General features: G+C 41.6%; 1 protein-coding gene across 4 annotated transcripts in view; it reads right to left on the reverse strand.

The window, feature by feature from the left end:
* Positions 1-17,584, reverse strand: part of LOC125464332 (epidermal growth factor receptor substrate 15-like 1) — a 50,498-nt gene that overhangs the window by 12,550 nt on the left and 20,364 nt on the right. For 3 of the 4 annotated variants that reach the window (XM_059646021.1, XM_059646024.1, XM_059646019.1), the window contains exons 3-6: positions 15,807-15,904; positions 8,523-8,618; positions 3,404-3,517; positions 110-283 (exon numbers count right to left, since the gene is read on the reverse strand). In XM_059646021.1, the coding sequence (XP_059502004.1) occupies positions 110-283; positions 3,404-3,517; positions 8,523-8,618; positions 15,807-15,904 (482 nt within the window). The remainder of the gene's footprint in view (positions 1-109; positions 284-3,403; positions 3,518-8,522; positions 8,619-15,806; positions 15,905-17,584) is intronic. The other variant, XM_048556678.2, reaches the window with a different exon arrangement.

Raw genomic sequence — 17,584 nt, forward strand, 5'->3', positions numbered from 1 at the left:
TTTTCACGCTGAGCTCCTACTAGTTTACCTAGTTCGAAGGTAAGTTATGATATTACACTAATATCATCAGCACTATCTGAAGAAATGATTGTGAAATATGACACTAAACCTGTGTGTTTGTCAGGTCTCTAAGAGAATGCAGATTTGTTTCCATGGATCTGAACTGTTGGGTGAGTTCAGCTGTTAGGTTGCGAAGTTCATGAATTTCATCCTTTATTTCCAGGGTACTGGAAACTGTAGACACATTCAATTTCCACACCAATTTGTACAGTCTGGAAAACTCCTGTGCAAAACAGAAATATTGACATTATTTTTAATTTCTCCTGGTATCAGAAAAAATGTACTGAGGTAAAATACATTATGATATCAATGCTGTCTGAATATAATTCTATTCTTGTGCAATATACACTTTATGCACACACTTGTGTTCTGCACAATCTCTGAATCAGATCAGTGAATAAATTCAGTTGTTTGGGAGACAGAATGTAGGCACTCTTTCCATGCTGTCTCTTTTGTTTCCAAGGGTCTACCTCTTTTCATTGCAATAGAAATGTCAAATGCAGGAGCAGGAGTAGGCCAGTCAGCCCTTCGAGCCTGTTCCACCATTCAATATGATCGTGATGATCATCCAATTCAGTACCTTGTTCCAACTGTGCTCCCACACCCTTGGATCTCTTCAGTACTAAGAACTATACATATACCTTTCTTGAAAGTGTTCAATGTTTGATGCTCAACTGTTTTCTGTGGAAGGCTCACTACTATCTGGGTGAAGAAATTCTGCCTCATTTCAGTCTTAAATGGTCTACCTGTTATTTTGAGACTGTGATTCTGTGCTCCCTGACAATTCAGAACATCCTTCCTGCATTCATCGTGTCTAATCTTGTTGGAATTTTATAGATTTCTAAGAAATTACCCCTCATTCTTCTAAACTTAGAGTGAATATAGTCCGAACTGATCCTGTCTCTCCCGGTGCATCAGTCCTGCCATTGCAGGAATCAGACTGGTAAATCTTGTTTGCACTCCCTCAATAGCCCCAATATCCTTCCTCACATAAGGAACCCAAAACTGTATGCAATACTGACGAAGACCCTGTAGAGTTGCAGCAAGCCAACTCTACTCCTGTTCTCAAATCCTCTCACAATGAAGGTCAACATGCCATTTCCCCTCTTCACTGCCTGCACCCTTATTTTCAACAACTAGTATAAAAGGGTGCCTGGGTCTCACTGCACCTCCTCTTTTCCAATCTATGGCCACTCAGATAATAATCACGGTTCCTGTTTTTGCTACCAAAATGGACAGAATCATAAATGATAGAATCCATCCATTGTAGAAATAGGCCATTCAGCCCAAAAAGTCCACACCAACTCACTGCCCCCTACTCTGCAATTCTACATTTCCCATTGCTAAACCACCTAACCCATACATTCCTGAACACTATGGGCAATTTAGTATGGCCAGTGCACATAACCTGCACATTTGTGAACTGTGGGAGGAAACCCATGCAGACACAGGGAAGAATGTGCAAACTCCACACAGACAGTTGCCTGAGGCTAGAATCAAACCCCAGTCTCTGGTGCTGTGAGGCAGCAGTGCTAACCACTGAGCCACTGGTCATATGGATAACCCTCATTATCCATATTATACTACGTCTGTCATGTATTTGCCCACTTAACTAACTTGTCCAAAATTACAATGAGGGAGAAACTGATAATTACACTTTGGGAGTGAAAATAATGAGAAAAATAAAACAATTTTCCCAGATTTAATTATAATCAGCAATCGTATCTGAACAGTTATCACAAATCAGTCATCAGACTTGTAATAATACAACTTAATAGTGAGTAGTAATATTTGCATTTAATATTTTGGTACTTTGACTACAATATTTGGGGAGAATTTTAACTTTCAAAAACAGTTTGGTTTGGGTCAGGTAGTACATTGACATTAAAAATCTGAATCTTGACCCAACCCTCTCACTTCCAGCTTGGACAAAGAAGGGCTGGGTTTGGGAAACTTTGTGCTTTATGCTGAACTACTATTTTTACAGATAATCCAAATAGTAGGTTTCCCTGACCTCCAAAACCAAATGGCTAAAAGGAGGCAAGACCTGCTGAATCCAGGAGGTAAGTGTTTTTACAATTACCCACCAGAACTACTTTACCTGTTTTTTTCCACCACCACATCCCCAAACCATTCCAGTCTCTACCCTGACCAAGTGGTGATGCAGTTACTTCTGAATTGGAAAGTCATTTGTTCAAACTTCACTTTAGACACTTAAGCACATATTCTCAGTGCAGTATTGATGAAGATGTTGCCTCAGAATTGGAATGTTAAACCAAGATCCCATCTACCTTGTAGACATTAATAATTCCCAAGTATAACTGAAAGAAGAGCAGGCATTCTATCCATAACCTGGCTGGTATTTATCCCTCAATCAATATTGCCAACATTTAGCCATTTATTCTATTTCTATTGGTAGGTCCGTGCTGTGCACAACGGGCTACCGATCTGACTATATCTCAAAATAATTCACGGGCTGTGAGGTGTTTTAGAATGTTCTAAAGATCTGAGGATGGGTAACTAATTGCTCCATTTGTGGAATTAACATTTCTCCACTGAATAGTTGCCTGTTTCAAATCTATAGCAATTATATTTTATTGATGCTGCAAGTTAGATTCAAAATCACTTCAATCAATAATTTTTCTTTTTTCCTATTTGGAACGCTTGAAAAATTGTGCCATTGCTGTGTCCATAGCAAAATCACAGTCTTACTGTGCTTTATCACATAAAAATGTCTTTGTATGTGTCAGTTAATGTTCTGGTCATCTTTCTTTCAGTTGGCAATCCATATGTTTTATGTTTTAATAAATTTTTGTTTGAACATTGATTGGTCTGACGATTGTGAATAACAAAAGGCTGGATAATTTGCAAAAGATTGATATTCCTTGTGGGTGATCACTCACCTAAATGTTAGTTGAGGAGAATTTGCAGATCATTTACTTTTTATCGAATGAATGGCTTCATCACCAGAACAGTACTACTTAGTTGCAGTTATTCTTTTGAGTTATGCATTCTACTGGAAAGCAATCTGTACTGCAGCATTAATTACAGTATGATCAGCAAATGCAGATGCACAATGTACCTCATACTGCCAATTTTAAATAGAGGTTGCAAAATGTCTTGCAGTCATTTATTTGATCAAAAATGAAGAATCTTACCATTACATTTAAGCACAAGGTTAAATGAAATCTAACAGTAGATCTTTATAATTCACTGATTACAAGGTGTAGCGTTTTATTGGTTTGTAAGTCTGTAGCCTTGTACATGAAACTTAGTTAGTGTAGAACTTAAAACACTTCTAACTGTCCTAGCAAATAATGAAGTAAACATATATATTTATTACCTGGTTATTGGTTGACTTGTCTTCCACATTTCTGGTGAGCTCTTCACATTTAGCCTGCATTAAATTCAGATTTTCTCTGATGTGGATGATGCTACCCTGCATGATGTTAACTTTCTAAATTTGGGGTGAAAAAAAGACAGTGAAACAGAAGTGAAAGATACCCTAATTGCAACAAGTAAAAATGCTTACATCCATATTTACTAAATTTATGTCCAGAATTTTTGAAGGTAATCACCAATTCATCGACTGACTCTATAGCCATCTTCTTGACAACTCTAGGATGTAAAGCATTTGGTCCTGTGAGTTTATTTGTTCTCCAGTACAATGTTGTTACTACTGCTAATTTTCTTCAACTCCTCATTCTCCCTTGCCAGTTGGATCTCAGTGAAAACAGATACAAAGTAGTAATTTAGTTTCTCTAACACTTATTCCCTATTTGCTACTCTTGGCTTTGTCTGCAATGGACCCACATTTGTTTAGCCAAACATTTCCTTTTTATGTACCTACAGAAGCTTTCATCAGTCTGTTTTCATGTTTTCTTTTACTAATTTGCTATTCTCCATTTCCTTATCAGTTTCTACTGGTCTACAAACCTCCCAATCCTCAGGATTGCTACAATTTCTGGCAACTCACAAGTCATTTGTTTTAATCATTTACAAATCTGAACTTCCCTCGTTAGACATGGTTGACTGACCTTTTCTTTGAATTTATACACTCTTAAAGGAACATATGGTTTCTGTACATCATGTAAAAGATATTTAAAGCCTGTCCAGTACCTAGGTACAGTCATGCATTTTAATGCACTTTGCAAGTCCACTCAGCCAATTTGTCTCGTGCCTTCATCATTTCCCTTCAAATGTAAAACACTTGCTTCAGAATGAGCCATCTCACTTTCAAACGTAATATAAAACACTATCATATTGTGGTTACTATCCTGGGAGGTTCTTTTACACCATTATTAATTAGCTGATACTCATGTATTTCTACTTTATGCCTTCAGATCATCCACCATGTTGCGAATGCTGCATGTATTCAGATACTAATTCTGTCTTTTTGGCACCTTTCGGCTTTTGAAGCATACTTGATGGTTGGCTTTGTTTCATTTTTATCTTTCTTCATGGCAACATTTTTATCCAACAACACATTCAGATAGACAAACAGGGTGTCGCACGTGACACAGAGAGGATGAAGGTGTTGTCAGTCCCTGCTGGGTGTTTACACCTCTCTTGTAGATTAGGAATGTTAGCAACTACAGAGGGCTAAACTATGGAGTGGAGTGATGTAGTGCATTCAACAGAGTCCGAGCTTGGTGGTGTGATGGGTAGGATGCTTTCGTGACTTTAACCAGCGTTATGTTGGTATTGCTGCCAGTCTCTCTGGGAAAGTCTGCAGGGGTAATCTCCCGAGCTACCCACCCAATCCCTTCAGAAGGAAATGCTTCAAGACCTACTTTAACTCCTGTGAAAACGTGATCTCTCTCTCCTGCCCACCAGCCACCTAGGGCCCTCAGTGCACATTCATGAACAGTGAAGCTCTCCTCCAGAATGTGTCCTGCATTTCCTCTTTGCTGGCGGTCAGTGGCAGCTTTCCTTAAGAGGGACAGACTTCCTTTTAAGAGTGAAAGGCTGGCTGGAACACACGGTGAAATTACTCCACAGTGGCTGGTATCCCATCACCAAGTCACCCTTTATTTTCACGAGGAGAGCCCTTGACACTGATGCAGCTCCCTCAGAGCCAGCTCTGAGTGAACAGGATGTCTGAAACTCCTGTTCTAATCTGTCAGCCAGGGCTCGCTGATTGGATGGGATGACCAGCCCCAATCAGGGAACTCGTATTCTGTGAGGTCCATCTAGCTGAGCTCTTATCAATCACTGCACTCTGCAAGTCTCACATGCTGCTACTTCCCTCTATTGAGCAAAGTGTCAGCCAGCAACATGAGCCCTGTTAGGCTGCATACCGAGAACACTGAAATGAGGATGCTGCACAAAGGTTGAATTCTGCCTGTTTCAGAGAATTCTGCACTTTGGCACAATATCAACAGATTGTACTTTTTTCTGCTGGTCACAATCCAGAGTTGAATATTTTCTTTCAGGAGAGGAAATCATTCTTGACTTCTTGGATTCATTGTCCTCAAGCTCTCTCCCTTATTGATTAGGAACTTTCTATAATTTCCTTTTATTAATTTCATTACCCAGCCTGCATTTTAAGTTATTGATGCCTTTCTTTCAATTTTCACCAAATAGAGCAGCCATTTTCCATCGTTTCCATGGAAAGGGGAATGAGCAAGTTGCACATCACTAATCCCTGCCCTGAACTAATGATTCCTCTAAATTCAATTGCTTCATACAATATCACTTCATAGACCAGACCAAATTTTGTTTACTCTCCATGCACCAAACCGTGAAGGGAAATGCCACTTAAATACCATTTGTTTGCTTCCATTGAACTAGAACAGTTGCAACATCAGTAAATTAAATAGGATGGCAAATTATAATCTCATTTACAGATCGCTCTTTGATTTGATGATTATTCTGTAAGGGAGCTCATCAAATTGCCTCAAACTCTGCTTATGGATTTTAAAAGATATTTTGGTTCCAATCGGAAGTTTGGAGAGGTTGAGTGAACAATTGATGGATAATCTAATATAGCTAATTTCTATTCCTGTCAAAGTGAAAGTTCCTCCCTTCTCTGGGAGCACTTTTGTCACTGAGTCTAAGACAGGGTTTCTGAGTTGCACTTTGACAGTTGAACACAGATTGCAGGCTGATACATCACAGTGTGTTATCAGTGATACTACAGGGGGAGTCTAACCCTCCAAAAAATGGATGGATTTGTACATTGTGGGATGTGGAAAATGAAAAAAACATCTGAAAACAAGCCCAGATGACCTCAAACTCAGATACTTCAAGTTTTAACTGAGACTGAAAAGAGTTAGACAACAAACTGGACCTGAATTTGTTAATTTAGATTCTTTGCTGTGGCTGTACTACCTCAGAATCTGTCTGTGTTGCAGGTTTCCCTCCAGCTGTGCTTGCCTGCTGGAGCGCAGCTGAAACACACTGTCTATGACTCAGCAACAAGGGAGCTCCAAAATAGGGGAAGTGCCATCCGTTTGGTTGGGAAATTCAGCAGCTTAAGGGAGGTGAGGAAATGTTTGTGTAAGTACCTTTCTACTACAGATTGCACACCAAAAGGAGCAGCAATGTTCCCCTCTCCCACCCCTGACTTTGTAAACTTCACCTTGATCTGATGCATCCCACATATGATCAGTCCCTGTCTCGCCCATGATACTATGTACATCCATAAAGGCTTAGCCTATACACCTCTGACCCACTATTTTGGCCTCAATCTGTCTCTAGCCACTGCTCCTAAACTCCAAACCTAGGGATCCACAAGAAAAAAGGAGCAAACATAATAGTGACGAAGGATGCTGTAGGTTGCAGAGAGACATAGATAAGCTGCAGAGCTGGGCTGAGAGGTGGCAAATGGAGTTTAATGCAGACAAGTGTGAGGTGATGCACTTTGGTAGGAGTAACCGGAAGGCAAAGTACTGGGCTAATGGTAAGATTCTTAGCAGTGTAGATGAGCAGAGAGATCTCGGTGTCCATGTACACAGATCCTTGAAAGTTGCCACCCAGGTTGACAGGGCTGCTAAGAAGGCATACAGTGTTTTAGCTTTTATTAATAGAGTGGTCGAGTTCCGGAACCAAGAGGTTATGGTGAAGCTGTACAAAACTCTGGTGCGGCCGCACTTGGGAGTATTGTGTACAGTTCTGGTCACCGCGTTATAAGAAGGATGTGGAAGCTTTGGAAAGGGTGCAGAGGAGATTTACTAGGATGTTGCCTGGTATGGAGGGAAGGCCTTACGAAGAAAGGCTGAGGGACTTGAGGCTGTTTTCATGAGAGAGAAGAAGGTTGAGAGGTGACTTAATTGAAACATATAAAATAATCAGAGGGTTAGATAGGGTGGATAGGGAGAGCCTTTTTCCTAGGATGGTGACGGCGAGCACGAGGGGGCATAGCTTTAAATTGAGGGGTGAAAGATATAGGACAGATGTCAGAGGTAGTTTCTTTACTCAGAGTAGTAAGGGAATGGAACGCTTTGCCTGCAACGGTAGTAGATTCGCCAACTTTAGGTTCATTTAAGTCGTCATTGGACAAGCATATGGACGTACATGGAATAGTGTAGGTTAGATGGGCTTGAGATCAGTATGACAGGTCAGCACAACATCGAGGGCCGAAGGGCCTGTACTGTGCTGTAACGTTCCATGTTCTATGTTTTTGAAACCTATACATTCCTGGAGTACAGAGTCTGCTGCAGTGCTCCCCACAGTCTAAAGTCTATCGGCCAGGCTGATTTTTGGATGGGAATCCTGTTGGTGAGATAGAAAGCAAGTATACTGTGGAGGAACTCCACAGCAGCAGTGGTAGCCCATCAGTGCAGTATGTCTTATTCCAATCTTGGCACTTTCAGAATATATAACAACATCTTCAAAGATACTGTGAGGTGTACTTGTAATACTTGGACTAAAACAATTCAGAAAAGTCAATGTCAATTAGGAAGAGACAATAAATGCTGGCTTAGTCAACTACACCCACATTTACGAATAAAAAATAAGCTTTCCTTGGGGAAAAAAAAACTTATCCATACAATAGAATTAATGAAGGAGTAAAATGGGAACATCTTTTGCACCATCATCTGTAAAGTTGTAAGGCTTGAGGGATGATTCATCAGTGCGTTGGAAGTAACGTAGACAACTTTCTTCTTGTGTAAGGCAGCTTATGTGTACCTCTGCGAAGTCTCAGTTACAAGTTTAAGTTTGTGGCAGTGAGGCAGTGAACCTTCTAATATCAAGGACCATCAAATATTCAGAATTTCAAAGGAACATTTGTGGTGAAGGCAGTCATTCATATAATCTGCCTGTAGTGCTCTATCTTTGTTGGTTGCCTGGAAATCCATGGATGAGCTACATTTGGGTGTCCTTGAATGCAAGGAAAGCAATAAATCAAAGAGTCTTGAAATGGGAAATGCCATTTTTTCATTTAACATAATAATTACAGTATGGTTTGCCACTTTCTTGCTAATACTATACCAGTAGCTTTTGTTTTTCCTACATACCTTATCCAGAGCTTGTATTTCCTGTAAATTATACACTTGTGCTTCTGCTGGCTCTCCGTTTGCCAAGGTTTTGTTTTGGGAAACGGAGGGTGATACCTTTGCAAAATGTAAGAGATGGCCATTGAAATCATTAAGAAAGTAATAACATCTGAACACACCAAACTCGAGTAACTGTGTAAGCCACATCCTGAAAGTTACTAAAGATACATCAGATGAAAAATGTACATGGACAGGGCTTATATGATTGATGGTAGGGTACTGGGTAGTGTCATCGGACAGAGATAATCCTAGGAGTTCAGGTACATAATTCTTTGAAATTTGCATCACAGGTAGACAGGTGATTAAGAAGGCATTTAGCATGCTTGCCTTCATTGCTCAGATCTTTGAGGAGAGGAGTTGGGACATCATGTTGAGGCTGTACAGGACATTGGTGAGGCCTCTTTTGGATTACTGTGCGCAGTTCTAGTCGTCCTATTACAGGAAGGGTATTATTAAACTGGAGAGGGTTCAGGTATTGCTGGAAATGGAGGGTTTGAGATATAAAAATATACTGGAAGGGTTGGGACTTTTTTCACTAGAGTATAGGAGGTTGAGGGGTGACCTTAGAGAGGTTTATAAAATCACAAGGGGCATCAAGGGGCATTGGTAAGGTGAAAGACAAGGGTCTTTTCCCTAGGATGAGGGGGCTCAAAATGAGGGGACATATTTTTGAGTTGAGAGGAGCAAGATTTAAAAAGGACATGAGGGGCAACTTTTTTTTTTACGGAGAATGGTTTCTGTGTGGAATGAGCTGGCAAAGAAAGTGGTGGATGCAGGTACAGTTGCAACTCTTAAAAAACATTTGGGTACGAATAGAAAAGGTTTGGAGGGATATAAACCAGGTGCAGGCAGATGGGACTAATTCAGTTTGGGAATATGGTTGTCATGGACTGGTTGGACCGAAGGGTCTGTTTCCATGACTCGATGACTTCATGTTGGTGCTGCATCCATGTTAAGGTACCTGAACTACATGTACACCCACATTCTACACTGAGTGCACACCTTCCACCACATTGGTATAGCCAGCAGAGGCTTTGGAGAGATTTACCAGGATGCCGCCTGGATTAGAGGGTAGAACTATAAAGACAGGCTAGAAAAACTCAGGTTGTTTTCTCTGGAGTGGTGAGAGCTGAGAGGAAACTTGATAGAAGTCTATAACATTATGAGATGCATAGATAGGGTTGACTGTCAGCAACTTTCTCCCAGAATTGCAATGTCTAATATGAGAGGACATGTATTTAAGGTGAGAGGGGGCAAGTTCAAAGGAGATGTGAGGGGCAAGATTTTTACAGAGTAGGAGGAGTGTGGGACGCGCTACCAGGGGTAGTGGTGGAGGCAGATACGATAGGGGCATTTAAGAGAATTTTAGATAAGAACATGAATATGCAGGAAATGGAGGGATATAGACTAAGGGCAGACAGAAGAGATTAGTTTAATTTGGCCTGATGTTCAACACAACACCATGGGTCAAAGGGACCATTCTTGCGCTGCACAGTTCTATGTTACATGAAATGATTTGTATTTAAAGAGAAACATTTACTTTCTTGCAATTATAAGTGAATGAATTTCAAGGTACATTCTTCCTGTTGTTAACCATCACATTCCCCTCCCCCCTCACTGCATCAAGGTAGAATGTTTTAATTGTTTCAAAGCACTCTGCAACTCTTCATGGAAAACAATTTCTGAAGAACAGGCTCTATGCTTTATCTGACGTTTTGGGCCTAGACCATTCATGAAACGTCAGCTTTTGTGCTCCTGAGATGCTGCTTGGCCTGCTCTCTGTTCATCCAGCTCCACACTTTGTTATCTTGGATTCTCCAGCATCTGCAGTTCCCATTATCATATCTATGCTTTATCTCTCATTTAGTTGCCCATGTTAAAAGTTTAATTGTGTTTCAATTCTCTATTTCACTCATTTCTTAATGTATCATTTTTATTTGATATGATGCCACATGGTAGGTTGTTCAGCAAATTGGAAATGCTAGGGATTGATGGGTCCTTGGCAGCAAGCATTAGAATTTGGCTAAAGAATAAAATAAAAGAGGGTGGTATACATGGACATTTCTCAGATTGGAGCTGAATTGAAAGTGGTGTTCCCAGGGATTTCTACTCTTTGATTATAGAGATAATTTGGAGATGGGTGATGTGGATAAATTCTCTAAATTTGTAGATGATATTAAGCTTGGGAGAACAGTGACTTGTGAGGATGACACTGAGGGACTTCAGAGGGACACTGACAATTGGCCAAACAGGCAGAGAACTGGCAGATGAATTTCAAAGCAGAGAAACATAGGATAATGCATTTTGGTAGAAGAAACACAGAGACAATGCAGACTCAATTTTCAGGGGAGTATAGGAGTAGAGGATTCATAGAACATAGAACATAGAACATTACAGCACAGTACAGGCCCTTCGGCCCTCGATGTTGTGCCGACCTGTCATACCGATCTCAAGCCCATCTAACCTACACTATTCCATGTACGTCCATATGCTTATCCAATGACGACTTAAATGTACCTAAAGTTGGCGAATCTACTACCGTTGCAGGCAAAGCGTTCCATTCCCTTACTACTCTGAGTAAAGAAACTACCTCTGACATCTGTCCTATATCTTTCACCCCTCAATTTAAAGCTATGCACCCTTGTTCTCGCCGTCACCATCCTAGGAAAAAGGCTCTCCCTATCCACCCTATCTAACCCTCTGATTATTTTATATGTTTCAATTAAGTCACCTCTCAACCTTCTTCTCTCTAACGAAAACAGCCTCAAGTCCCTCAGCCTTTCCTCGTAACACCTTCCCTCCATACCAGGCAACATCCTAGTAAATCTCCTCTGCACCCTTTCCAAAGCTTCCATATCCTTCTTATAATGCAGTGACCAGAACTGTACACAATACTCCAAGTGCGGCCGCACCAGAGTTTTGTACAGCTTCACCATAACCTCTTGGTTCCGGAACTCGATCGCTCTATTAATAAAAGCTAAAACACTGTATGCCTTCTTAGCAGCCCTGTCAACCTGGGTGGCAACTTTCAAGGATCTGTGTACATGGACACCGAGATCTCTCTGCTCATCTACACTGCTAAGGATCTTACCATTAGCCCAGTACTTTGCCTTCCGGTTACTCCTACCAAAGTGCATCACCTCACACTTGTCTACATTAAACTCCATTTGCCACCTCTCAGCCCAGCTCTGCAGCTTATCTATGTCTCTCTGCAACCTACAGCATCCTTCGTCACTATCAACAACTCCACCGACCTTAGTGTCGTCTGCAAATTTACTAACCCATCCTTCTATGCTCTCATCCAGGTCATTTATAAAAATGACAAACAGCAGTGGACCCAACACTGACCCTTGCGGTACACCACTAGTAACTGGTCTCCAGGATGAACATTTCCCATCAACTACCACCCTCTGTCTTCTTTCAGCAAGCCAATTTCCAATCCAAACTGCTATATCTTCCACAATTCCATTCCTCTGCATTTCGTACAATAGCCTACTGTGGGGAACCTTATCGAATGCCTTGCTGAAATCCATATACACCACATCAACCAGTTTACTCTCATCTACCTGTTTGGTCACTTTCTCAAAGAACTCAATAAGGTTTCTGAGGCACGACCTTCCCTTCACAAAACCGCGCTGACTATCCCTAATCAATTTATTCTTTTCTAGATGATTATAAATCCTATCCCTTATAACCTTTTCCAACACCTTACCAACGACTGAGGTAAGGCTCACTGGTCTGTAATTACCAGGCTTGTCTCTACTCTCCTTCTTGAACAGGGGAACCACATTTGCTATCCTCCAGTCATCTGGCACTATTCCTGTAGACAATGACGAGTTAAAGATCAATGCCAAAGGCACGGCAATCTCCTCCCTGGCTTCCTATGCTCTATGTTCTATGAATCCTCTGCTCCTATACTCCCCTAGGATAAATCCCATCCGGCCCAGGGGACTTATCTATCTTCACCCTCTGCAGGATTTCTATTACCTCTTCCTTGTGAACTTCAATCCCACCTAGTCTAGTAGCCTGTATCTCAGTATTCTCCTCGACAACATTGTCATTTTCTACAGTAAATACTGTTGAAAAATATTCATTTAGCGCTTCCCCTATCTCCTCTGACTCCACACACAACTTACCACTACTAATCTTGATTGGCCCTAATCTTACTTTCGTCATTCTTTTATTCCTTAAATACCTATAGAAAGCCGTAGGGTTTACCCTGATCCTATCTGCCAACAACTTCTCATGTCTCCTCCTGGCTCTTCTGAGCTGCATATTTCTCTTGAGGTGACCAGGCAAGTTGAAATGGTTGTTAAGAAGGCCTTGGGTTTATAAGAAGGTGTCACAATTTCAAAGTTGTCAGCAAGAGAACTAGGAGTGAAATAAAGGAAAACATCTTTACTCAGAGTTGTTAGGATTTGGAATGCACTGCCTGGGAGAGTTTTGGAGGTGGATTCCATAGTAGGTTTCAAAACAGAGCTGGATATATATTTGAAAGTGATTAATTCAGAGAGCCACGGAAAAGGGCAGGAGCCTGTACAGATATGATGTGCTGAATGGCCTCCTTCTCTACTATAAAGTTCTATGACTTCAAGATCCTATAGCTATGTATCATTATTCTTTTCTTTCCCATTATCTCATTTCTTGTGAATCTGTACTTTCCTTACAATTTTCTCATCCCCACGCCACCCCCCCCCCCTCCCCCTGCCACCCAAACCCTGGCCTTTTATTTCTTATTTCTATTTTGTTGTTGTTTGGTTAATTTGGACGAAAAAGAAATCTAAGTATGTGCTCATTCAGGGAGGTGAACAGTAGCAATTTTGGAAAAGATTTGGGCTTGCAGCACTTTAAGTCTTTCAGAAGCAACTGTAACAAATTTTTGCATGTATTTGAATCACTTGATTAAAATACATTTGCTGACCATATTAATTATATGGATGAATGAATCCCTATTCCACCATTAGCTTCATCTTTTTCCAGCTCATCGAACATAGAACATTACAGTGCAGTACAGGCCCTTCGGCCCTCGATGTTGCGCCGACCTGTGAAACCAATCTGAAGCATTCATGACAGCTAAGCTGTTCTCTGCCATGACCCTGCAGATAACACAGAAGTTGGAAGTGTAGCAGACAGTGAAGAAGGTTACCACTGAGTGCAATGGGATCTTGATCAGATGGGCCGAGGAGTGGCAGATGGAGTTTAATTTAGATAAATGTGAGGGGCTGCATTTTGGTAGGTCAAATCAAGGCAGTACTTATACACTTAATGATAAGGTCCTGGGGAGTGTCGCCGAACAAAGAGACCTTGGAATGGAGTCATAAGTAGACAGTATGGTGAAGGTGGTGTTTGGTATGCTTGACTTTATTGGGCAGGGCATTGACAATAGGAGTTGGGAGGGTCATGTTGCGGTTGTACAGGACATTAGTTATGCCACTTTTGCAATATTACATTTAATTCTGGTCTCCCTGCTACAGGAAGGATGTTGTTTAACTCAAAAGGGTTCAGAAACAATTGGTTGGAATGTTCAAGCTATGGGGAGAGGCTGAATAGGCTGGGGCTATTTTCCCCGGAGCATCGGAGGCTGAAGAGTCATCATCTAGAAGTTTACAAAATCATGAGGACATGGACAGGGTGAATAGTCAAGTCTTTTTCCAAAGAGTAGGGGAGTCCAAAACTAAATGGCATAGATTTAAATTGAGAGGAGAAAGATTTAAAAGGAACCTAAGGGGCAACATTTTCATGCAGGGGTGATGCATGTATGGAAATGAGCTACCAGAGGAAGTGGTGGAGGCTGGTACAGTTACAACATTTAAAAGGCATCTGGATGGGTAAATGAATAGGAAGGGTTTAGTGGGATGTGGCCAAATAGGACTAGATTAATTTAGGATATCTGGTTGGCATAGACAAGTTGAACTGTTTCCGTGTTATGCATCTGTATGACTCTAGAACCAGTTGTTATGAACGATTTGAGGAAATCTATAACCTGTATTGGAAAGGGCTCTTGTGGTGCAGTGCTTACATCCTTACAGGAGGTCTAGATTTAAGTTCCATTTGCTCGAGTGATGTGTACTTACACCTCTGAACAAGGTAAGTAGAACATAGCTATCTCATGTACTGTAGAGAGTTTCGTTAGTTTCATTTCACATCTTCATGCAATGTTCCAATTGAATTTGAATGTACAAGGGAGTCAAGAGGGAATATGGATTTAAAGTGTCATTTAGATTAATCATGATCATTTTGATTGGCAGTGCAGGTTTAAAGGGGATTAATGTGCTAGTCCTGCTCTGTTTATGTTCTTCTGGATCTCGCTATACAAGAATGTGCAGGTGCAAGCCTACACCAAACTACTCCATTGTACAATGAAGCATAACGTACTACTACTTGTACATGGTTTAGCTCTCCTACTTCCTAGTAGGATAGATAAGATTAGACAGCAAGATTCACAGCCACAACCTTTTGCCAGTCCAAAACTGGGCACAGTCAGACCAGGATAGGAGATGGGATAGAGAAAAGGTTTGTGCATGGTAAATATTCAAGTATCAACTTGAATTCTACTAGCATCTTTACCACAGTGCCTGTCTCATGAGGGTTTGTGGAGGCAAAGTCAATGTTGGCAGAAATAAATGAAGAGCCACAGCAGTGTTTTTAGCAACAGCTGAAATGTATGGGGTGAAATTCCACTAGGGTTTTCCCCTAATAACCAGCAGAGGGGAAGATCCAGGGAATGCCTGCAGTAATAGGTTTAGTATTGCTGATAATCATTTTTAGAAATATCTAATTCACTCAAAACTTGGTGTTTAATAGCAAACAGGTGGTTGCCAAACCGAGGTTGTTTCATGGTAGGTGCCCCATTGCATATACATGGGTGATGTGGCTGTCGGGATCTATGTCAGTAAAAACAAACTGTATAACAATTCCCAGGAGACTGCAAGGATGAAACCAGAATCCATTTCAGAAGGCATTTGTGTGACTGTTAGAAAAGCAGAGCAGCAAAAATGTGCATTAATAACATGCCACAGAGGACAGAAGTTGAATTTATTTTCTCTAATCACTGATGCACTAAATATTAAATCGTTTTCTTCCTCCTCTACCCATTAAAACACTGCAGAACTTTGATCAGTTCTTTCATACATTGCATTAAAACTCTTGTGAACACTACGGTCTTGAACACTTTCTGAATGTTGGGTTCCTAAAACAGAACACAGCAGCCTATGTTTTGTAACTCAGTTGGTTTCCGCAAATTACCTTGTCATGTGGTTCCTCTGGGTCAGATGCTATGTTTGCATTTCCTTCCACTTTGTTTATTTCATTGTAAAGTTGCTTGTCGAACTGGTGAATGGCTTCTAATGGATGACAACATAAATAAAAGCATTTTTCGAGATGGCACTGGAGTGTGGCGACATTTTGCGAGCTGTCAATGACACATTTTATTCTTTCACACCTTATAATCGTCTTGCTCTTCAATGCCTCAATTTTAAGTCTATCAGAATTACTAACTACACATTCTTAAAACTCATTTCAGGTTTAAAAGTTCTACGACGGACAAGGCTCGACTACTGATGATGGAACTGCAAACCCAAGTGAATTAAGGGCTTACCAGCTTCCCGCAAGACCGACATCCTCGTGGAAAGATGGAAACTTGGAACCAAGGACCAGTCCGTTCAGGAACTAGATCTGACCCCACAGTGACCTGACATCAAGGAGACCCGACTGGATTGACTGCAAGTACCCCCCTGGAGTGCTTGTGAATGAGACTAGTGCCCAAGACCATGTTGGACACACATGCCCAGAGGCCTTCTGGCCTTTCGCAGGCCTGACCTACTGACTTTGTGGGAACCCTGAACCGAGGACAGCAATGGGAACAAGACCTGACTCCATGGTGACCTGACATTGAGGAAACCTGACCAACTGGCCACAACCGATAAACGTGGGAGAAATGCTGGACTTCAGGGTTTCAATTCCGCACCGCACGCCAACGCACACACCCCCCCACCCCGTCCCAGCATACTACTGGCAAACGTCCAAGCCACTGAGAACAAAATGGATGCACTTAAAGCTCGGCTCACCTTCCAAAGGGAAATGAGAGACTGTTATGTGCTCTGCTTTTCAGAGACATGGCTCACTCCTACACCTGACTGCCCCTTACAACCAGAGGCTTTCTCTGTTCACTGAATGGATGGATCGGCATCCTCTGGCGAGGCAAGGGCCAGGGGGTCTGTCTCCTAATGAACACCTCCTGATGCTTAGACGTGGTGACCCTTGTGAGTTACTGCTTCCTGGTCCTAGAATATTTCACAGTGAAGTGTCGTCTCTCCTACCTGCCACCCGAGTTCACCTCCGCTATCCTGAAAGCGGTCTACATTCTATCACGTGCGGAAGCGAAGAGTGCACTTGACAAAGTATACAACGGTACAAACAGTCTTGAGACGGAATACCCCGAGACCTTGTTCCTCGCAGCTGGTGACTTCAACCAGGCCAACCTCCTGCCCTACGGGTCTGACCATTGCTACACAACCACAGATGCCATTCCCTGTCAGCATTTTGGAAAATTAGACTGAGCGCTGTGCTCCTTCTCCCAGCTTAAAGATGGAAATTGAAGCAAGAGGGCCCAATACAGAAAGTAGTGCAGTGTTGGTCTGAAGCAATGGAAGGGCTTGTATGGGACTGTTTAGAGCCGGTGGACTGGTCCATATTCAAGAAATCAGTGGCCAACCTAAACAAGTACGCCACTACTGTTAAAGGCTTCATTTGTAAGTGTGTAGAAGACAATGTGCCGAAAAAAGTTAATCTGAATGTTCCCAACCAGAAACCTCAGATGAACCGGGAAATTCACTCTCCACTGAAGTGCAGGTCTGAGGTCTACAAATCTGGCAATCCTGATCTATACTGGAAACAGAGGTATGACCTTTGTAAGTCCATCAAAGACACCAAGAGAAAATATCAAACTAAGCTTGACAACCAGACTAATCATAGAACATAGAACATAGAACAATACAGCGCAGAACAGGCCTTTCGGCCCTCAG

This window comes from Stegostoma tigrinum, chromosome 1 (genome assembly GCF_030684315.1).
Source record: "Stegostoma tigrinum isolate sSteTig4 chromosome 1, sSteTig4.hap1, whole genome shotgun sequence".
Taxonomy (NCBI): domain Eukaryota; kingdom Metazoa; phylum Chordata; class Chondrichthyes; order Orectolobiformes; family Stegostomatidae; genus Stegostoma; species Stegostoma tigrinum.